Source organism: Natator depressus, chromosome 1 (genome assembly GCF_965152275.1).
Source record: "Natator depressus isolate rNatDep1 chromosome 1, rNatDep2.hap1, whole genome shotgun sequence".
In the NCBI taxonomy this organism is placed as follows: domain Eukaryota; kingdom Metazoa; phylum Chordata; order Testudines; family Cheloniidae; genus Natator; species Natator depressus.
In genome coordinates, this window is record NC_134234.1 from 311,867,678 (window position 1) to 311,890,642 (window position 22,965).

Consider the following 22,965-nt stretch of genomic DNA (forward strand, 5'->3'; position numbering starts at 1 on the left):
AATCTGTTTTCTAATAGTTAGAGATTGGCTTAAACCCTCAAAAGTGAGGTTTAATAGACCTTCCAAAAATTGCCATTAATTATGACAACTCTGGATATTTTATGCATCTCGCTAAGTTCTTAGCCTCAATGACTTCCAATGGCAATGAGCTCCACAGTCTTATTCAGTGGTGGGCAACCTATGGCCCACGGGCCGCACGTGGCCCATCAGGGTAATCCACTGGTGGGGCCACCAGGCAGTTTGTTTATATTTGCACGGCTGCCCACAGCTCTCAGTGGCTGTGGTTCACCGTTCCTGGCCAATGGGAGCTGCGGGAAGTGACAGCCAGCACATCCCTGTGGCCCACGCCGCTTCCCGCAGCTTCCATTGTAAATGTAAACAAACTGTCTCGCGGCTCGCCAGCAGATTACCCTGACGGGCTGCGTATGGCCCGAAGGCCGCAGGTTTCCACCACTGGTCTAATTCATCGTCCTCAGTGCTCCCTCAATTCGAGGATGATCTCCACCACAGATTTACATACGGGTCCTGAGATGACTCAGGAGTCATCCTGGAACCACAGAACTGCCTGCAGTAGGTACGGACATTTCCTGGCAGGTCAGCTGCCTGCTGGGAGAAAGTTCTAATCTAATTACATGTGTGAAAAAATTATATCCCTTTATTAGCTTCAAATCTGCCAACTTTTAACTTCACTCAATGTCTCCTTGCTCATGTGTTATGGGACAAAGAACAGAATTTCCTGATCTATCTTCTTTAGAACATTGATTATTTTATTTATACTTTTCCCATTTCCCCTCTTAGTCTTCTTCTTTTTAAGATAAAGCAATCTCTTTTTATATGAGAGATTTTTCCATGTCCCTAATCATTCTCATCACCCTTTTCTGAGCCCCCTATAGTTCTGCAATAATCTTTTTGGATTGGGTAACAAATACTGCACACATTATTCCAGCACGGGTATTACACTAACACAGATGTAAAACAGTGGAGAATTAGGCCATAGGACTTGATCAGTTTTATAAATGGACATGCTCATAGACATTAATACCAAAAGGGACCATTATGTTCATCCAACCTGACCTCCTGCATATGATATGCCATCGAACCTCACCCATTACATTTCTGCATCACACCCATAACTTCTGTTTGAGCTGTATCTTTGAGCGTATCTTTTGGAAAGACATCCGCTCTTGATTTAAGACTTCAAATGATAGAGAATCCACCCATCCCTAGGTAAATTGTTCCAATGGTTAATTACTCTCACCATTAAAAAAAAAAAAGTGCCTTATTTCTAGTGTGAGTTTGTCTGGGTTCAGCTTCCAACCAGTGAATCTTGATGCACTTTGTTCTGCTAAATTAAAATGCTGCCTAATATCAGAAAACTCTTCCCCATACAGCTATTTATAGATATCAGTTAAGTCACCCCTTAACCTTCTCTTGGATAAACTAAATAGACTGATCTTAAGACTGTCACCATAAGGTATGATTTCCAAACCCTGAATCATTCTTGTATCTCTTTTTTGAATATTTTCCAATTTTTCAACATCCGTTTTGAACACATTATTCCAGCAATGGTCTCACTAATGCTGTATACCAGAGGTTGGCAACCTCTGGCACGCAGCCCACCAGGGAAAGCCCCTGGCCAGCTGGGCCGGTTTGTTTACCTGCCGCATCCAGAGGTTTGGCCGATCGCAGCTCCCACTGGCCACGGTTCGCCTCTCCAGGCCAATGGGGGCTGCGGGAAGGGCGGCCAGCACATCCCTCGGCCTGCACCGCTTCCCGCAGCCCCCATTGGCTTGGAGCGATGAACTGCGGCCAGTGTGAGCTGCGATCAGCTGAACCTGCGGACCTGCGGACCTGAACCTGCGGCAGGTAAATAAACTGGCTTGGCCCACCAGGGCTTTCCCTGGAGGGCCGCATGCCAAAGGTTGCCGACCCCTGCTGTATACAGAGGTAATACCACTTCCCTACTCCTGCTTGATATCCCCCTGCTTGTACGTCCAAGGATCATGTTCTCCCTCTTAGCTATATCATCACATTGGGAGCTTATGTTCAGTTGGTTATATACCATGACCCCCAAGTTCTTTGCATTGTCACTGCATTTCAGGACACTAACTTCCATATTTTAAGACTAATCTACGTTCTTTGTTCTTAGATATATGATTTTGCATTTGGTAGTGTTAAAATGTATGTTGTTCAAATACGACCACCTTATCAAGAGATCCTGTTGGTCCATATAACTCACCCAAATCCCATCATTATTTATCACTCCACTGATATTTGTGTCACCTACAAATTTTACTAGCGAGCAAGGATGTTATATTGTCTTCCATATCATTGGTGAAGGTATTGAATAGCACTGGACCAAGAACAGAACCCCATGGAACCCTGCTAGAAACACCCTCACAGGATAATGATTCCTTATTTACAATTATTTTCATCGTCTGTCACTATGCAAGTGACAATTAATAACAATTGTGTGACCATAAAGAATATCATCTTAAAAGTCTGATTCTTGACTTCACATGCTACTCCCTAGGATTTAATTCTTGAGGGGACAGAGGCTAGGTGTGATGAAGACAATGTACTGGGGTTACTGTCTCCTCTGCCCACACCTCTCTGGTCATGCACTGAACATAACTCTGCCTGAACAGAGAATGTAGACTGATAGATTCATCTTGATATTAAACACTCCATGTAAAAGTGTATTTGTGCTCCCCACTACCCACACTGTAAATGATGACATTTGTATATATCAGCTTGTTTTGTAGAATCATTGATTGGTGTACTAAGATATCTCCCAAAGATCCAGCTTCTGCTAAAACATACATCTTTTGCAATCAGGTCATATAATTCTGAAAACTTTATTTGCTGATTAGGCAGACTACTAATTATTGTCAGTCTCAAAGGAGAGTTGCTTCTATAGCATTCAAATTATGATTGTATTCATGAAGCCCTTGTCTCAAACAGCTAATTAGATTACTGACATTAACATTTCTCTGAATATTGTGTACATAACAACATCGTAAAAGCAGCAGTTAGAATATCAAATAAAGCAAATTAAACATTTAGTCAGATTTCTATTTGCATGTGGGGAATCCAATAACATGCACGTATGTACAAAGGTGGATATACTGTCAATAATATATAAATATAACTATCATAAGTTTGGTTTTGCTTTGTTTTGTTTTCCAAGCAGGAATATTCCACCTGGTTAAATATGCACCAGGAAAATAGTGTTCCTCTGTAGCATGGGGCACGGGTCACTTGCTGGCGGATTCTCTGCTCCTTGAAGTCTTTAAATCACGATTTGAGGACTTCAATAGCTCAGACATAGGTGAGAGGTTTTTCGCAGGAGTGGGTGGGTGAAATTCTGTGGCCTGCATTGTGCAGAAGGTCAGACTAGATGATCATAATGGTCCCTTCTGACCTTAGTATCTATGAATCTATGAATCAATGTGAAATGTGATTCAAAGAAGAGACTGAGGGTATGTCTACACTACGAAATTAGGTCGAATTTATAGAAGTTGATTTTTTAGAAAGCGATTTTATACCGTCAATTGTGTGTGTCCCCACTAAGCACATTAAGTCGGCGGAGTGCATCCACAGTACCGAGGCTAGCGTCGACTTTCAGAGCGTTGCACTGTGGGTAGCTATCCCACAGTTCCCGCAGTCTCCGCCGCCCATTGGAATTCTGGGTTAAGCTCCCAGTGCCTGATGGGGCAAAAATATCGTCGCGGGTGGTTTTGGGTACATGTCGTCAGTCGCCCCTCCCTCCGTGAAAGCAACGGCAGACAATCATTTTGCACCTTTTTTCCATGCAGGCGCCATACTGCTTTCAGCAGATGATGCAGTTGGACTGCAAACCATCATCATCGAACAACCACTTCTGCTGCCACTCTGCTCTCCTGATGCTATGAATCCACCTTGCAGGTCCTCTATATGACCTTTGTTATCCACTGCTTCCACTGCCACTCTGCTGTCCTGGTGGTCTCGCAGGGCCACTTCCGCTGCAACTCTGCTCAGCTGCTCTTGTCTCGCCATACCCCGGCAAGAGTGCAGCCTGCTCAGCTGTTGTGTCCTGGCAGCAGACGGTGCAGTAGGTCTGCAAAACTGGTCATTCAACCACCGCTTCCCCTGCAACTCTGCTCTCTTGCTCTCCTGCAGATGCCATACCACAGCAAGCATGGAGCCCACTCAGATCACCACGACAGTTATGAGCATTGTAAACACCTCACACGTTATCATGCAGTATATGCAGAACCAGAACCTGCAAAAGCAGGCAATGGCAGCGCGGTGATGAGAGTGATGAAGACATGGACACAGACTTCTCTCAAAGCACGGGCCCCAGCAATTTGGCCATCCTGGGGGCAATGGGGCAGGCTCATGCTGTGGAACGCCAATTCTGGGGCCACGAAACAAGCACAGACTGGTAGGACCGCATAGTGTTGCGGGTCTGGGATGATTCCCAGTGGCTCCGAAACTTTCGCATGCGTAAGGGCACTTTCATGGAACTTTGTGACTTGCTTTCCCCTGCCCTGAAGCTCAAGAATACCAAGATGAGAGCAGCCCTCACAGTTCACAAGTGAGTGGTAATAGCCCTCTGGAAGCTTGCAACACCAGACAGCTACTGGTCAGTCAGGAATCAATTTGGAGTGGGCAAATCTACTGTGGGGGCTGCTGTGATCCAAGCAGCCAACGCAATCACTGAGCTGCTGCTATCAAGGGTAGTGACTCTGGGAAATGTGCAGGTCATAGTGGATGGCTCTGCTGCAATGGGATTCCCTAACTGTGGTGAGGCAATAGATGGAACGCATATCCCTATCTTGGGACCGGATCACCTTGCCAACCAGTACATAAACCAAAAGGGGTACTTTTCAATGGTGCTGCAAGCACTGGTGAATCACATGGGACCTTTTACCAACATCAACGTGGGATGGCTGGGAAAGGTACATGACGCTCACATCTTCAGGAACTCTGGTATGTATGAACAGCTGCAGCAAGGGATTCACTTTCCAAACCAGAAAATAACCGTTGGGGATGTTGAAATGCCTATAGTTATCCTTGGGGACCCAGCCTACCCCTTAATGCTATGGCTCATGAAGCCATACACAGGCACCCTGGACAGTAGTCAGGAGCTGTTCAACTATAGGCTGAGCAAGTGCAGAATGGTGGTAGAATGTGCATTTGGACGTTTAAAAGCATGCTGGTGCAGTTTACTGACTCGGTTAGACCTCAGCGAAACCAATATTCCCATTGTTATTACTGCTTGCTGTGTGCTCCACAATATCTGTGAGAGTAAGGGGGAGACATTTATGGCAGGGTGGGAAGTTGAGGCAAATCACCTGGCCACTGATTATGCACAGCCAGACACCAGGGCGGTTAGAAGAGCACAGCAGAGCGCCTTGTGCATCAGAGAAGCTTTGAAAACCAGTTTCATGGCTGACCAGGCTATGGTGTGAGAGTTCTGTTTGTTTCTCCTTGATGAAAACCCACCCCCTTGGTTCACTCTACTTCCCTGTAAGCCAGCCACCCTCCCGTCCCCCCTTCAATCAGCGCTTGCAGAGGCAATGAAGTCATTGTTGTTTCAAATTCATGCATTCTTTATTAATTTGTCGCACAAATAGGGGGATAACTGCCAAGGTAGCCCGAGAGGGGTGCAGGAGGACGGGAGGAGGGAAGGACAAGGCCACACTGCACTTCAAAACTTACTGAATGCCAGCCTTCTGTTGCTTGGGCAGTCCTCTGGGGTGGAGTGGTTGGGTGCCTAGGGGCGCCCGCTCCCGCATTCTTGGGCGTGTGGGTGAGGAGGCTATGGAACTTGGGGAGGAGGGCAGTTGGTTACACAGGGGCTGCAGTGGCGGTCTGTGCCTTTCCTGCACCTCAACCATACACCGAAGCATATCAGTTTGATCCTCCAGTAGCCTCAGCATTGCATCCTGCCTCCTTTCATCATGCTGCCGCCACCTTTTCTCTTGATCCCACCACCTCGACTGTTTCTCCAGCCATCTATCCTCTTGCGCGTCCCTCCTGTCCTTGCATTCATTTTGTGCTTTCCTGGACTCTGCCGTTGTCTGCCTCCACGCATTCTGCTGGGCTCTTTCAGTTTGGGTGGACTGCATGAGCTCAGGGAACATTTAATTTTGAGTGCATTTATTTCGCCTTCTTATCTGCGCTAGCCTTTGGGACAGAGATGCTAGTCGCAAGGTTGAAACATTTGCAGCTGTGGGAGGAAAAAAAAGGGAGATTAAAATTGAAAAAGACACATTGGCCATTTAAAAGGAGGGGCTGATGTTTTCGGGTTAACGTGCAGCACAAACCCCACTCACACCCCCCCGCCCCACACATACCCAATTCTCTGGGATGATCGCTTCACCTCTCCCCCCACCGCGTGGCTAACAGTGGGGATGATTTCTTTTCAGCCACAGGCAAACAGCCCAGCAGGAACGGCCACCTCTGATGTCCCCTTAATAAAATTCCCCTATTTCAACCAGGTGACCATGAATGATATCACTCTCCTGAGGATACCAAAGAGAGATAAAGAACAGATGTTGCTTGAATGCCAGCAAACACCTGGACCACACGTTGCCATGCTTTCTTATGCAATGATTCCAGACTACGTGCTACTGGCCTGCTGTGGTAGTGTCCTACCATGGAGGACGCAATAAGGCTGCCCTCCCCAGAAACCTTTTGCAAAGGCTTTGGGAGTACCCCCAGGACAGCTTCATTGAGATATCCTTGGAGGAATTCTGCCCCATCCCCAGACATGTTAACAGACTTTTCCAGTAGCTGCACTGGCCATGAATGCATTCCAAGTCTTCAGGGCAAAATAATCGTTAAACACGCTTGCTTTTAAACTGTATATTATATTTACAAAGGTACACTCACCAGAGATGCCTTCTCTGCCTTCAAGGTGCGGGAGCCTGGGTTGGGATGGTTGGGAGGGTTTTGGCTCCAGGGTGATAAACAGTTCCTGGCTGTCGAGGAGAACGGTTTCTCCGCTTGCCTGGTGTGTGCGATCTTCAACCTCCTTCTCCTCATCATCTTCCTCGTCCAGCAAATCCTCATCCCTGTTGCGTGAGTCCACGTACAGGTGTGGGGTAGTTGTAGGGGCACCCCCTAGAATTAAATGTAGCTCATCATAGAAGTGGCATGTCTGGGGCTCTGACCCCGAGCGGGCGTTTGCCTCTTGGGTTTTTTGGTAGGCTTGCCTGAGCTCCTAAAGTTTCACGTGGCACTGCTGGGGGTCCCTTTGATAGCCTCTATCCTTCATGCCCTTGGAGATTTTTTTCAAATATTTTGACATTTTGTCTTTTGGAATGGAGTTCTGATAGCACGGATTCATCTCCCCATACAGCGATCAGATCCAGTACCTCCCGTTCAGTCCATGCTGGAGCTCTTTTGCGATTCTGGGACTCCATGGTCATCTCTGCTGATGAGCTCTGCGTGGTCACGCCATGGTGGCCAAACAGGAAATGAAATTCAAAAGTTTGCGGGGCTTTTCCTGTGTACCTGGCTAGTGTATCCGTGTTGAGAGTGCTGTCCAGAGAGGTCACAATGGAGCACTGTGGGATTGCTCCCGGAGACCAATACTGTCGAATTGCGTCCACACTAACCCAAATTCAACCCGGCAATGTCGATTTCAGCGCTAATCCCCTCATCGGGAAGGAGTACAGAAATAGATTTTAAGAGCCCATTAAGTCGACAAAAATGGCTTCGTTGTGTGGACGGGTGCAGGGTTAAATCGATCTAACATTGCTAAATTCGACCTAAACTCATAGTGTAGACCAGGGCTGAGACTCATGTTGTGGAAGAGGTGCCTTCTTCACTAGTAGTTTCAGCTGTTTCATTCAGAGAGGCTCTGGATGAACAGAGGAAAGAAGGGTTACAACCGGCAAGACTCTCTCATAGTTGGGAAAAAACTATGTGGAGGTTTAAGCACCGTTATGAATGGAGTTAATGTGTCTATCTGGACAGACGTGATTCCAATAACTCTTAAAAAAATTGAGCAGGCCCTTTAGACTCACTTCTCAGAAAGGAAATAATGACATTACTGAAGAACAGTCCCATCCACGTCTGCCAGATCTTGCAGGCAGATCAGTCAACAGTATCAGAGGCTAATAAGATTAATCAAAGGGACATGGACCTCTGACCTTTGTCCATTGCCAAAAGATAACTTACCAAGGTAGCTAATGCAGTGTCTGTACTATGTCCAGGCCTAAAAGTAGACTGATAGGAAACCAAAAGAATCTGGAGCTGCCCTACTACAACCTTCTTAATAACCTCCCAAAAGGTCACGGTTGTTAAAGCCAAGTGATGGCTTCTTGATCAGTAACTGACAAGGTCATTCAGGTGAAAAAGTTATTTCTTTGTCAATCACTGAGCTTCCTCAAACTTATCATTTTTAGAGACGATTATTGGGAAGACTGTAATATGGCAATTCTGATGTCATCTTCCTTCCCAGATTCCCATAAAAGTATTCTCAGTGACTTTCAGTGAATTCTATAGGCAGACCTTGACATCATCAACTACAAAGTATTGGTGACCTGCCAGATCTCACAGACAGAGATGGAAAGTGTTATTCTCCCATAAGACCATGTTTTTCCTTTCTGAGAAATCTCAAATGGCAGGTTTGAGAGGTTGTTCATCTACCATAAAGGCCCTATCATGCACGATTCTGCAAGATTTCATTGACACTTTTCTTGCTAAATGTGTATCTGAGGTCACATGGAGAGATTGTGAGGCATCACTACCTTGCTGACATCAGTCTACTGCTAATGGTACTCTGCTCCATATATCCTTTTCACCTGAAAGGTGGTGGGTTTTATTTTATTTTGCCATGTGCATGATGAGGATATGGACCTAGGCAACAATTAAATGACTGAAGTTCAGTCTAAATAAGATGGAAGCAATGATGGTCAAGAGAAGGAAGACACTGGAAGAATTATCAGAGGTTATGACTGCGCCATCAGTCCATCTAAATACACAATGCAACTGCCAAAAAGGTTTGTAACCCAGAACACATTTTGGCTGCCCTACGGCTGTTGGAGTCCGATTGACAGCTATTATGGGATTTGTGATGAAGATTTCATTTGAAGACAAAATATAAATTATATTTTCCTTTTCAGCTTAAATTATTATATGGGGTGGGAGTAACCATAAAGAACAAAGTAATCTGTACTGGTCAGCTATAGCAGTAACACTGTGGAAATTGAAAGACAACATTTTTTGGGAGTGAGCTCAAAAAAGAGGCATAACGAGCGTTTCCGTATTTTTTCCTGTTACATTCTTATTTGCTATGTACGCACTCGTTTTTATGCAGTTGTTTGTCCTTTCTAAAAAACACACAGGAGTTATGTACGGTCTAGCAGCCTGAACTACACAGAGTTGACAGCAAGGGCAGGGCCAGGTAAAGTGCTGGAGAAATTACAATTGCAAAGGTTAGGAGCAGGCATAACGCTTCTAAGGGACATTGGGGGGAAGCTCACTCTCTAGCACCTGTAAACAAGTATAGCCTGCATTGCCTCATGCACAGTCCCATAACCACTTGTTGGCGTGCAAGTTAGAGCACAGGCCCTACATCTCTGGAGAAATTGGGTCCTGTTTTTCAGAGGTACTGAACACTCCTAGCTCTCATCAACTTCAGTTGGAGCTTTTCACACTAGAAGCCCATTTTCCCCACCATTCCTTGTAGTCAGGCTACATAACATCCACCTATTGGCTATCTCACACAGGAACTCTCTACACCAACTACCCTACCTACACTGGAGCACTATAGTTAGACCAATACAATTTTATTAGACATACCTGATGCTGTGGCACAGCAAATTGAACCTAGATACCCTGTAATAACTAAGAACAAAGTTCGAGTCAGTTATTGTTCCTAGGCAGCAGGCAGAACCTTGCATGGTATTCCCATATTACTGTATACCACAACTGACGCTTGTCCGGGACCCTTGTGCACAAAAAATTATTTGTAAACCAAAGAACAGATTAGCATAATACCATTGAATTGCTTCCAATTTACAGTTGAAAAACAACATTCAAATAAGGCAAAAATAGTTTATATAGGTTTCCTACAGTTGCAATTGTTCAGGGCTATAGAAATGAACTTTCTGAGGCAGACGAAAAGGAGCAGCACAAACAATATGGAAGGTTTATAGAGTCCTGCACAGATACAGAAATGTGTATTCGCATCAGACTGCGATCCGCAAAAACTATCTGCAGATATCCACATCCACTGTCTGCAGATATCCGTGGATTTGCAGGGCTCTACTTACCTGGTGGGGCTGAGGCTCCGAGGCACCCCCCGCCAGAGCCTCATCGGGGGGATCTGCACGAGGAGGTGTGAGGAGCCCGCGCGGCATCGCAGACCCTCCACGTCCCCTCGGCCGGGCAAGGAGCCTGCAGGTTGGGGACATGGACGAGGGGTGTTCTAAGTCCCACCTGCCCCTGCACTGCAGGCAGGTGGAGGGTCCACCGTGGTTCCCCACAACTGCCCACCCGGGTCTTATTGTGGCCGGGCTGTGGCTCTAAGCCACCCCTCCCCCGTACCACCTCCCCCCCATCTCTCCAATGGCTCGCAACGGCCAACAGCGCCTCCCCCTCCCTCCCTGCACCTCCCGCCCATCACAATTTGCTGTTTTGCAGCGTGCAGGAGGCTGGGAGGGAGGGGGAGGAGAGAGGATGCAGCATGCTCGGGGGAAGGGGTGAAACCGGGGGGGGAAGAAGTTGGGGGGAGTGGGGTGTTGGGTAAAGGGGTGGAGTGGGGGTGGGGGCAGGGCCCAGGGTGGGGGCAGAGCCAGGCGTCAAGCACCCCCTGGCACTTCGGAAAGTTGGCACCTGTGGTCTTCACAACATCCCAGGCAACGAGTTCCACAGGTTGACTGTGCATTGTGTGAAGAAGTGCTTCCTTATGTCTGTTTTAAACCTGCTGCCTATTAATTTCATTGGGTGACCCCCAGTTCTTGTGTTATGTGAAGGGATACATAACAGTTCCTTATACACTTTCTCCACACCATTCATGATTATATAGACCTCTAACCAGACATGCCAAACCTGCAGGAAAAAACACAGAAATTGGGCTTTTTTTTTTTGGCTTAATTGGCTTGTGAGTTGCTTGTTTTGTAGTTTTTGCCTTGTAGCTTGTTGCTTCATTTTTTTGATTGGCTCCTGGAAAGCAGTGGCGGGGGGAGGGGAAGCAGGGGCAAGTGGCAAGCAGGGGCAAGGGGGGAAGAGAGTCAGGGGTGCACAGTGGGCCAACCACAGTTTCAGACTGCATGCCGAGGGGATCTAGTTACATAGAGTGTTGAGGTTCTTAGGGATTGGCTTGTTTTGAAATGGGATTAGCTTAGTTTTTGGCTTATTGTGAAAGTCGGGGTGCTTATTTAGCATATGAAAGTTGGCAACTGTGCCTCTAACATATCCCCCCTTAATCATCCCTTTCCTAAAATGAACAGTCCCTGTCTTTTTAATCTCTCCTCGTATGGAAGCTTTTCCAGACTCCTAATCATTTTTGTTTCTCTTCTCTGTACTTCTTCAGTAGTAGCAGGGAGGACTTGAACCGGGGACTCCCACATCCCAGTTGAGCCTCCTATCCACTAGGCTAAAAGTCATAAGGGAGGGCAATCTTCCCCCCTCATCGTTTTGTTTCAGGCCCCACACTCAATTTAGGCATTCAGACACTTATCTTCCCCAGGTTCATGAATCACAAGCAGTTTCAGTGAAGACACTACCTACGCCGACAGGAGAAGCCCTCACTTCGGCATAGGTAATCCACCTCTCCAAGAGACAGTAGTTAGGTCAACGGGAGAATTCTCCCATTTACCTAGTACTGTCTACACTAGGGGATAAGTCGGTTTAACTGCATCGTTCAGGGGTGTGAATTTTCCTGTTGAGGGTGGGGAACTGGGGGCTTTGAAATTTGAGTGATGCTGATGCTTAAGCTAGGGCTTGTCTACACTTGAAATGCTACAGTGGCACAGCTATAGCACTGCATTGTAGTACTTCAGTGTGACACAACCTACACCGACTGCGTAGTTAGTCCACCTCCCTAAAAAGGGGTAGCTAGCTCAACAGAAGAATTTTTTGTTCGTGCTATCTACAACAGGGCTTAGGTCCTATGCTGCTCTGGGTGGATTTTTCACACCCCTGAATGATGGAGCTGGGTCAACCTAACTTTTTAGTATAGACAAGGCCCTAGTAATGCTGAGGGGAAGCAGCAGCTTGGGTTAAAACTGCTCATCAACTAATCCAATCATTCTGCTAATCCAATCACTCTGTGCTGCTAATCAAATCACTGTGTGCGTAATTCCAGTGTTGTTTTGAAGTGCAGTAACTCAATTGTACTAACTCTAACGAACTGTTGCAGTGATGTCAGTGAAGACAAGCCCTTAGACTACAGCTGCTGCAACTCTAGCCCAGTTACCAGTAACTGGAAAGCAGAGTTTAAGTAGTCCCTAAAACTGCTATCCAACTGTCTCTACCCACCAAATGCAATAAGGACTGGTCTCTAGACTGAACTGGCGAACAAGCCCTAAACCAGCCTGAGCCTGTAGGCAGGGCCCAGCTCAAGCTGTTCCAGTTTCGGTGGAAATGGCAGAAACTCAGTGAAGTTAGTTCTCACTGAATAAGCTGTAAATTCCTTCTTCACGAGAGAGGTGTTTCTAAAAACTGCCTTAAAATTGGTCTAGATTTGCCTCCCAGCTGAGTGAGACTTGGCAGCAGCTCTGAGCGCCTACCCCGCCTGAGGACGCCATGCGGCTTTCCCTCGGATGATTCCTCGTTGCCTCAGCGCCCTCTGTGGACTCTGATGGGAAAGGAGCTGCCTTTCAATCTCAGCCCGCGCCAGACGTCAAGAGGTGCCTGAGACACACGCACGGGATCCAGCGTGTGACATTGCAGCGTCTGTGCGGATTTCCAGCCCTGCGAACCGGGGCGGGGGGAGCACATGCGCTTCTCGCAATTCTTAACCGACGCCTAGCTAGGAAGGAGCTCGTCGCCGTTCAAGGGCAGGCTCGGGTCTAACATACTGAAGTCTCCCAGCGTGTATCAGGGAATCCCATTAGCTCCCCCTAACGCACGTGGGCTTTCACACGGCAGATGCGGCCATACAAAGACCCCCTGCAGCCGAGACCCAGGGGCGCAAGCTGAAGGGCTCGGACCCAGGCTCTGTGGAGCAAACTCCACCGCCAAGCGCGGTGCAGCTCAGCCGGCCCGGGAGAGAGAGGAGTAAGAAATCACAGCAGAAAGAGGGCGGGCACAAATGAAGCTAGACTAGGCAAGGGAGCAGGATGTGTTATGCCGGTGAACACTGCGCTATAAATAAGCAGGTTTCTAAACGGTGTTTGGGCGGCTTCATCAAAGGAGCAGCATGGATACAGCCCTCCCCTTCCCGGTGTCCCCACAACGGGGATCATGGCGGCGGCTGCTGTTGCTGCTGCTCTTTCCCCTTATCTCCCTCCCACCCCAGCGCCAGACGCAGTGTCTCAGCTCGGCGCAGAGTGACCTTTCCCCAGCGCAGCCGGGAGAAAGGAGAAATGAGGCGAAAGGCGCGCCTAGGAATTCCCGCCCTGCGCGCCTGGCCTCACTTAAGCATATGCAAATAAACTCTCTTCCTGATTGGCCACTGCCCGATACCCCCTTTGAAAAGGTGGCCCTTCATTGGCTGACTGATAAAGTTAATGCAAATTACAGAATCTTGCTCTGCCCCCCCCCTTTTTTTTTGGTAGCGTGTGATGAGAATTTCAGACAGTGTAACTGTGCGCGTCTATTACTACAAATAAGTAGTTCCAGTCCCCCCGTCCCTTGTATTTACTGTGGGCTGGGACTCTGCAGTCCCCGCCAGAGCCGGAGACCGCACGAAGACATCCCAGCGCGCTGTGCTCTAGGGGAGGGGAAGAACTCCGGAAGGCACAACGAGGTGTTTTCCCACTCCCCCGCGGAGGGATATTTGTATCTCTCTTCCCCGCACCAAAACATTGAGAGTTAAGAGGCAGCTCCTGCTGTAATTGAGCTCAGAAGTGAGCAGGCACCGAGGAGGCTGCGCTGCTGCTGCACCAGGGGTACGGCTTCACTGCGGCGCTGGATTGAATTCGCAGTCACCCAGCGGCCCCGAGCAAGCGTCCTTCTCGCCGGGGCGGATTTTACCCACTTTCTCTGCAGCCCTGCTGGCATCTGGGGTTGCGTTTCAGGTGCGCTGGGCGGTGGGAGAAGCAGAGCATCGCCCTCGTTATTGATTGCTTTTTGTCGACGGGCTCCACGCCGCTTCAGCTTGGATTCTTTGTGGCTGTTTATTTCTGGAGGCGTCTGCCACCCTCTGCTACAACATCAACTGCTGCTGGTGGACTGGGGAGAGCAGAGCAGGAGCCCAGGCAGCCGCTTCGCAGCTCCCCTCCCGGGTCGGGAAGGAGATCGCGCCGCTCCTTCCCAGCAGATCGTTAATTGAATAATTAGCCCGGAGGACACTCTCTACGTTTCGCTGTAGGATCTCTTTCTTCCCCCTTCCCCCGGCTCCTCTGGAAGATGTTGCTCTCCAAGTTTGGCTCCCTCGCTCACATTTGCAACCCCACCAGCATGGATCACTTGCCGGTGAAAATCCTCCAACCAGGTACGCAGTTAGCGACTCGCTGGTTGTGACCCAGCCACGGTGCAGTGCCCGCCGCTTTTTAATGGGGAGTTTGCAAGCTCCGAGGATTTCTCGGCTGTCACATTCCCTGCTAGCGTATCGCCGCGTAGGGATGGGCACAGCTCCCCTGTTAGCTGGGTTGTTATGGGAGAGTGCGCGGCGTCCGCGTCCCTCCCAGTGGGGCGTGTTGGAGATTTTGGCTCTGGGTGGCTGCTTGTCGGATCGCTGCTGTCGTGTCGCACCAAAACCCGCCTGGTTTCCCCTTGCTCGCTAGGTTTAGGATGAAGAGCTGCATGTGCCGGTGTGAACAGCCATGCGGCTCCCCTGGCGGGGCTTCCTCTCGCCTGCCTCGTGTCCTGCCTTCTTAATAATAGAGCGACTCCAACCCTCCACTCTTAATTTGTCTTCCCGTTTCTAGCGAAATCGGAGAAGGAGCCCTTCGATAAACTCTACCAAGTGGGCTCCGTGCTGGGCAGCGGGGGCTTCGGCACCGTCTACGCGGGGACCCGGATAGCAGACGGCTTGCCGGTAAGGAGAAGGGGGGGGGCTATTCATGGCCGCGTAGTTGTGTCTTGCTGTCTGCTCGGGGCGGCGTGTGCGTGGCTGCAGGGTCGCGCGTCGCAGCCGCCCCAGCCCTCTCTGCCGTTGCAGAGCGGGGAAGGCTTTCCCCCACCCCGCTCTGACGGCGCCTGGTCTCTCTCCCCCCAGGTGGCCGTGAAGCATGTGGTGAAGGAGCGAGTCACCGAGTGGGGCACCATCGTAAGTATTCGCCGGGGAGGGGGTGTAACCGCGCGGTGGGTGCGAGAGAAGCTGGGAGCCGCCCGCCCGGCAGTCACCCTGGGTGGCTATTGTTTGGGTGGCGAGAGGGCTGGGTCCCCCGCCCGCCCCTGTGTTATTGTTTACAGCTGAGGGGGATTTTGGCGGGGTTTCTTCCCCCGGCTCCTCCCCCTCTGACTGCGGCAGCCGCGGAGCCCCCCAGCGGAGCGGCGCTGGACTTCCCCAGCCCCCGCGCTGCTGCGGGAGACTCCGTGCCCAGCGCGCGGGCTGTGTGTGTGCGCCTCCACCCGGCGGAGTGCGCGTGTGGGGACGGGCGGGAGGCTGGCTGGCTTCCCCGCCTGGGCTGCCCGGTGAGTGACCGCGGCCCTTGCCTCTTTGCGCTGCCCAGAGCGGAGCGATGGTGCCCTTGGAAATCGTCCTGCTGAAGAAGGTGGGCTCCGGCTTCAGAGGGGTCATCAAGCTGCTGGACTGGTACGAGCGGCCCGACGGCTACCTCATCATCATGGAGCGGCCGGAGCTGGTGAAGGATCTCTTCGACTTCATCACCGAGAAGGGGGCCCTGGACGAGGAGACGGCCCGGGGCTTCTTCCGGCAGGTCCTGGAGGCGGTGCGCCACTGCTACACCTGCGGCGTGGTGCACAGGGACATCAAGGACGAGAACCTGCTGGTGGATCTCAGGACGGGCGAGCTCAAGCTGATCGACTTCGGCTCCGGAGCCATCCTTAAGGACACTGTCTACACAGACTTTGATGGTATGTGCCCCTCCCATCCCCAAAATGCCTCCGTGCGGGTGAGACAGCAAAGCAAATCCTAGGCCGGAGCTTACCCGATGCGCTCTCCCGGCGCGGTTGTTAGTCATTTTCTTAGCTCCTGACAACAACAAAAGGTGGCTCTGCAGCTGCCGTAGCTGGTAATGGATCTGCGGGTAATTTACACCTGTGCCCCGGAGGCGCTTGGGGGTGATCTGTTGAGTAGGAAAGAAGCGATTCCAGGCAGTGACGCAGCAGTTTATATTTCCCTGCCTTGGAAAAGGCTTTTTTCCTAGAGGGCGATCTGTTTACATTGAGGCTTCACCAGCGCCAGGCGTTCCCCTCTGTTATATGCAATGCATGTATTTGATTTGTAATCTGAACGAATTACTCACAACCCAGCTGATGCCTGCATTGGAGGTTTAAAATCCTGGGGTAAATTATATATGCCCCTTAAATGACTTAAATTCTGGGTTTTTTTGATATAGGAAAACTGGAATGTTTCTTGCATATAGATGGAAGAGCTGGGGGGGTTTTGTGGGTTTTTTTGTTTGTTTTTTGTTTTTTTTTCCCTTGCTGTGAGTGTGCTTGATATAGATGAGGGACTTCCCCCTCCCCTTCTCTGTTGTCAGCTGCTGCACTTAACATCTGTTTTGTTGTGAAACCCGAACCTCCTGGCCATGTGACCGTCAGCATCACAAATTCCAGTTTTTGTTTGGTATCCAAGGAACAGCCTAGTGCCAAGGGAGGGCGGTTTCTAAAAGCCTTTTCAGAGCGGCGGAATAGCCTTTTTTGATTATTCTGAAAAATTTGTTTGTGAGCAAGTCTGTATTTTGTTCACACTGTCTTGGAATTGGATAAAGCCGATTAGCTGTATGTAATAAGGTAGACCTGAGTTTCACCTTTTGTTTCTCTTCTCCTCGTTCTCCTCCCCCACCCCATTCCCTTTGTCCTTTTGTGTCTATTTTTGGTGTGATGCTGTAGACACCACATGGTCAGTGAAAGGGAGCCATGCTTTAGTAAACAGTCAGCTGATGGAAGCCTTGTTATTCATCACAACAGAACAGCACAAGCTAATGGTCTGAATGTATTCATGGTGTAACTGTAGCTAGCCTCTCTGGACTTTCGCTGGGGATGAATTTGGCCCACTATGATTTTTGAATATTTAGAATTTTTTAGTCTTGTGTGGTTTGATATGAATGTGCAGCTCAACTAAAATGTTAGGGGAGAAAATAAAACTTAGTTTGCTGATGTTGGGGGGATGTTGTGTTTTTCATTTGTAGGAACAAGAGTGTACAGTCCTCCAGAATGGATCCGATACCACAGATACCATGGGAGGTCAGCAACAGTGTGGTCCTTGGGAGTGCTCCTGTTTGATATGGTTTGTGGAGACATCCCTTTTGAACAAGATGAAGAGATCTTGAGAGGACGGTTATACTTCAGGAGAAGAATATCACCTGGTGAGCTCAAACACTAAAAAATTACTAACACTTAATTCATGATACTGGGTGATTTTCTTGTTTGTGGTTCTTTTTGCTTTCTAGTTTTAATGTCTGTTTACCTCATCTGTTTCAGAATGTCAGCAGCTGATCAAATGGTGCCTTTCACTGAGGCCTTCAGACAGACCAACACTTGAACAAATTTTTGACCACGCATGGATGCACAAATCTGAAGTAGTGAAGTCTGAGGACTGTGACATAAGGCTACGGACCCTTGATACTGATGTATCTAGCACAAGTTCAAGCAATGAGAGTCTGTGAAACACTAAGGACCTCGCAATGGGAGGGGAGCTACAAGCAGAAAGACCACAGTGCTGCTGCCAATACGTAGGAGGGGCTAGAAAAATGCATTCATTATTCTGTAGTTCAATCTTTGTCTGAGGGACTTGATTTTATTTTCCCCTTTTGCTGGTTTCTGCTTTGGAATGAGAAATTTCCTTTGGAAACGCTGTTGTTTGGGAGTTGCAGGCCAGTACTTAGTCAAAAGACTGACCTTATTAAGAAAGCAGTGACCTCTTGAATACATGGTAAACTTTTTTGCTCTCATAGAGCCTGGACTAGATTTTTATTTGCTTTTGAGTGCCTTTTTGAAAGCTGCTTCAGTGGGACTTTCTTTTTTGAGCTGTGTATGTCCAAAGAAGATCCAGTTCATTATAGGATTTTGCTCCCTTTAGACTGAGTGCTGGAGGAAGCAGCTCCTATGATGCATTGGAGAACATGTTCGGTGATTGAATGAAGTAGTCCCATCCACTGGTGATGGAATACTTGAACACAGACATTTCACTCCTTCCAGTCCCTGTCCCGCCCCCAAACACACCTCTGCTGCTCCAAAATATTTCCTGTAGCCTGCATACAAATATGAACAGGTATATCAGCTTTTTTTATCAGGAACATTCACTCTTTTTTTTTTTTTTTTTTTTTTTTAATCATCTCTACCACTGGGCATGCAAAGCCCCTTTCTCAATCCTGCCCTCCCTCCGCCCCCTCCTTTTGTCAACCTGCGAGTCTTAAAGTATGTATGGGCATGTTTAAATGCACAATCAATGCAATATTCAAGGACTTTACTTTTTTCCATACCTGTATAATGTGTTTATGTAAATTTGGTTTTCCCATGTATTATACAGTTTTTTATTTATTTGTTTGAAGTTTTAGAAGACCTCCCACAGTTTCAACTGTGGCTATTTATTTGCTTAATTTATTTGGTTAGAGTTATATTCAACACTGCTTTCCCCCTCCCCCATGGGAATTCTAGTGGTTTGCCCATGACACTCTTTTCTGCATTCCTGTTAACTTTTGTTCAAAAAACAAAACAATTTTTTTTTCTGACCTTACCAGTTTCTGTTGGAAGATGGAAAATTGTTGTTGTACAAAGTCTAATTTAAGGGAAATAGAATGACTTTTTAAAGTTTAGTATGCCTTCATCTGGTATTGTACCAGAAATGTAAAGTAATGCTATTTGGAAGGGTTTTAAATTATTGACATTGTACAGTCTTTGTGTATTGGCTCTGGAAGGTAGGGTGGCAGAGTCATAAACCTTAATTTATTTTAATAGCTGTGTTTCTGTGATCTGGTTGCATTTGTGCAGCTTGGATTTGGATTTTTTTCCTTCTGTTTAACAGTGTGAAATGTATGGAGATCATATTTTTTATACAGGTATTTCAATTAAACTTTTTTTGTATATAACAGTACTGTGTTGTGTATTCATTTGTACTCAGAATTACATTTCAGACCACACAGGGAAGAAAGCGGTTATATTATAAATATTTGAAGAACATAACTTTAAGGGGCTCCAGCAGCTGAGCCAGAGAATTAATAGGCTCTAGCCAATCTTCTTTTCAAACTGTTCCTATTTGTTCAGACACACTCACTTTGACTACATCTATGTGAATTTCCTTCAAAAAACAAAAATGATGCTGCTATATAGAACTTCATCACAAAAGAAATTAACCACTACTTATGGATTTTGAATATGCCGGTACTTCAACTATTGTTAACACCCTTCTAAACCATAACAAAGAAGCCTTTTCCCACTTAATTATGGGTTACTATTTCACAACTGGATGTAGTGGAAAGTAAATTTACCCCCATTTTGGGAGAGAAAAAATTCCTGTGCATCAATCTGTACAATGAGTCCAAGAAAGGATGGCAATTTCAACTAATGCACTTTTGAGAACATGAACACTTTTGATTCAGAGAAGTTAGCCAGCAAACTATTCACAATATTCCCCCTACTATTTCAAATTTTATGTTTGGAAGCAAATGTGACAGCCCAGTTTCACAATATATGGGTCAATAATGAAATCAAGCCTAGGGTTGTGATTGCCATGGAAACAAGTGAATATCGAATTCAGCCTTCTTGTTTTATTGAATAATCAGTTAATTAGGGGTGAAGAGAAGCAGAAATGCCCACTTTTTTGAAGCTTGTGAAGTTTGACTGCAAGATTCCACTATTATAAAAAGCCACGTTATAGGTTACTATGTTGCAGCGCTACTACGCAATACCTATGATAATAGTGAAAGTCAGGACTTTAAAACTTTTTTTCTTCTCCCCTTCCCCCCCCCCCCCCCCCCCCCGCTCCCACCCCACAACAAGCTTTATTTTCCCTTCCTGGGAGCCCTGTCTTCTGCCAGGTCATTCACTGATATTTAGGTTTCCTGTGGGCAATCATCCTCTCTGACATAAGGTCAAACTCTTGAGGCTAATAAGGTTAGACTGTAAATGCCACTGACTAGCAGGAGGTAAAGCAAAAGTGGGAAGGACACATATATTTTCTTGCAGTTTTGTGATGGAAATAGATATGAAAGGAGTTCAGGTCTTTCTCTTCATAAAGTGGTATTCTAATTATTTCAGGTTTCAGAGTAGCAGCCGTGTTAGTCTGTATTCGCAAAAAGAATGGGAGTACTTGTGACACCTTAGAGACTGACACATTTATTTGAGCATAAGCTTTCGTGAGCTACAGCTCATTCAATGAAGTGAGCTGTAGCTCACGAAAGCTTATGCTCAAATAAATGTGTCAGTCTCTAAGGTGTCACAAGTACTCCTGTTCTTTTTTTCCAGATAGAGACTAACATGGCTGCTACTCTGAAACCAACATTATTTAAATAACTTACATCCAGGAAAACTGAGAGACTTTACAAATCATACACTAGGAAAAGTGCATTAAGGATAGAACCTGAGGGTTTTCTCTTCTGCAATCATTCAGACAACTGTTTTTGGTTGTAAGATGTGTTCCAAAAGCCTATTGAAGTTCCTTAGAGAAGCACATGTCCGGCCACAAGTAGTCCCTAGAGAAATTCCAGTAGCTGATGATGATTAACATTTCCACTCCAGTAGCTTCATACATACCAGCAGCTGTTGAGAGTGGTGTCAGTGAGGCCTACCATTATGAGTAAGTTTCAAAGGGATACCAAAAAAGCAACCCTAAAAGCATAGCTGTAAATCTATCATTAAGTGTCAAATGAATGTCTGAATTGGGGACTGTCTACATTTTCCACATGTACATTTTACAGGCCATGCCTTACATTTGTAGAAAACCACTGATGAAATGATCTGTTTTGCAATTGAAAAACACATTCTCACCTTTTGCTACTGAGGCGAAATATATTAAAAGGAAAAAGGTCAAAAGGACACCAGAGTTAGTGCTGACTCCCCACTGGGATTAGTTCAACATAAAAGGTATATTCTCAAAATGATGCACAAGGCTTTAGCTGTGCAGCTCCCCTATGTTATAATGGGAGCTGAATGGCTAGAGTACCATATCCTGAGTGGATAATAATTATTTGCAAAACCAGGTTTATACTACAGCTGTAGGTTTGCAAATGACCTTAGTTTGTACAATTCTATTAACTGGCTTTGTGTGCTAATACATCTGTGGCTGCTCTTGGTTTTAGCAGGACTGCTGCCAGTTAAGCATTGATTTTTAAAATTTAATTGTTCAGGGACTCTTTTCCTTATTGCCTCCTCTCTGCATACTAGGCTGGATCTTGACATTGCAAAATGTGGAAAGTAGCATTAATTAGATCATGGAAGATTCTAGTTGTTAAACATCAGAACCCTGTTTGAGTTTTACACTCTGATTTAGCTGGCAAGCAGGCCTGTTTATGTACACCATTAGCTCAGCTCTGATTTCAAACTTTTTCAGGTACTAAATGTACTTTTATAAATCAATGTTATCTTTTCTGCGATACAGCTGATAATCATCTTCTTAACAACCCTTTGTATTCTATACGCATAATCATGCTATTGTATTGTTTTTTCCAGTTACTTAACCAAAATGATTTTTATTTAAGTGTGCAAATTAGAGCTCTTTTAAAAATGTAGTAGACTGTCATCAGAAAACTTGTTCAGGGTGTGTTCTCCCAAAATGCTGAAAGAAAACCATTAAACATGTGGTGGTTTAGTGACCTCTGTTGGTGAAACTAAAGTATATCTTCTGAAAAATATGATGTCTGAGTCCTGCAGAGTGGTTTTTAACATACTGTCCATTGACTCGTAGCTTTAGGAGCAGAAAGAGGGGTGCAGAATTGGATTTAAATATTTCATAAGATTTGAAAGGCTTCCATTATAAAGAATTCATAGTAGACAAATTAAGAGCATATACAGAACCAGGTTTTCACCTCTAGAACCTCTTAAGGCAATGCAGGATAGACAATAAGCTTAGCTGTTGCAGTGCAGTCCTTGGGAGAAACACACAACATACCTTTTTACCCCATTTTGGAAGTTAACAATCTGATTAAATGAGTTGAAAAAGGGACAAGTGTGGAGAATGAATTTAAAAATAGTCAACTCTGCATGGCTATGTCTACACTGTACGTTTAATGCAGGTGATTGGCCCCCACATCTGTGCACCCAGGTTAGCCTAGCATGGGTGTGAGCATCCCTGCAAAGACATACTCATGTTACTGTGAGTTCACTGTTTCTGCACTTGGTGATGTGTGTCTGGTGGCATATGCCATGTTTTTTTGTGTTGAGACGCTCTAGGATTCATCCCAGTCAATTGTGTCAACTGCAGGAGAATTTGTCTGTCCTTCAGGGGGAATTGTGCAAAGGGTAGTCAACACTGGAGTGTTTTAGCATGTGTCCTCGCTGTATAGTGGGTGGGTTCGAGCCTGAGTTAAAGCTAACCCATGCCCACACTCTGGTAAATTTGTGAAATATAAACAGCTGTTTAAAGCAACTCCAAACCTGGGTTAGAGATTTTTGTGTGTGGAGGATGGTGGGAGGGGTTGGTCTAAAATGAAGGTAAGAGTCCAGGTTAACTAGGAATCACCAAATGAAATTAATATGCAACAGGTTTAAAACAAACACAAGGAAGTATTT

The 22,965-nt window shown here is 46.7% G+C and overlaps 1 protein-coding gene and 1 long non-coding RNA gene across 3 annotated transcripts; one reads left to right on the forward strand and one right to left on the reverse strand.

Moving 5' to 3' along the window:
• Positions 1 to 5,613: 5,613 nt before the first annotated feature.
• LOC141980787 (uncharacterized) lies at positions 5,614 to 15,180 on the reverse strand. Of its 2 annotated transcripts, none has more exons than XR_012637609.1 (3): positions 13,811 to 15,180; positions 6,883 to 7,855; positions 5,614 to 6,217 (listed from the first exon to the last, which is right to left on the reverse strand). It is a non-coding gene; the product is annotated as an uncharacterized LOC141980787 (long non-coding RNA). The 2 variants fall into 2 exon arrangements; XR_012637608.1 differs by lacking the exon at positions 13,811 to 15,180 and adding an exon at positions 12,735 to 13,303.
• PIM3 (Pim-3 proto-oncogene, serine/threonine kinase) lies at positions 13,819 to 18,571 on the forward strand. The gene is made up of 6 exons (XM_074942383.1): positions 13,819 to 14,602; positions 15,039 to 15,148; positions 15,329 to 15,379; positions 15,786 to 16,149; positions 17,430 to 17,606; positions 17,722 to 18,571. Exons 1-6 carry the CDS (start codon positions 14,518 to 14,520, stop codon positions 17,904 to 17,906), a joined length of 972 nt encoding a protein of 323 aa, XP_074798484.1. The 5' UTR covers positions 13,819 to 14,517; the 3' UTR covers positions 17,907 to 18,571.
• Positions 18,572 to 22,965: the final 4,394 nt, after the last annotated feature.

What these genes read in the sequence shown, in the direction of transcription:
- PIM3 (XM_074942383.1), top strand. Translation starts at nt 14,518, where the DNA reads ATGTTGCTCTCCAAGTTTGGCTCCCTCGCTCACATTTGCAACCCCACC. An exon ending in GGTGAAAATCCTCCAACCAG is followed by an intron (nt 14,603 to 15,038) that starts GTACGCAGTTAG and finishes TCCCGTTTCTAG; the next exon opens with CGAAATCGGAGAAGGAGCCC. An exon ending in CAGGAGAAGAATATCACCTG is followed by an intron (nt 17,607 to 17,721) that starts GTGAGCTCAAAC and finishes CATCTGTTTCAG; the next exon opens with AATGTCAGCAGCTGATCAAA.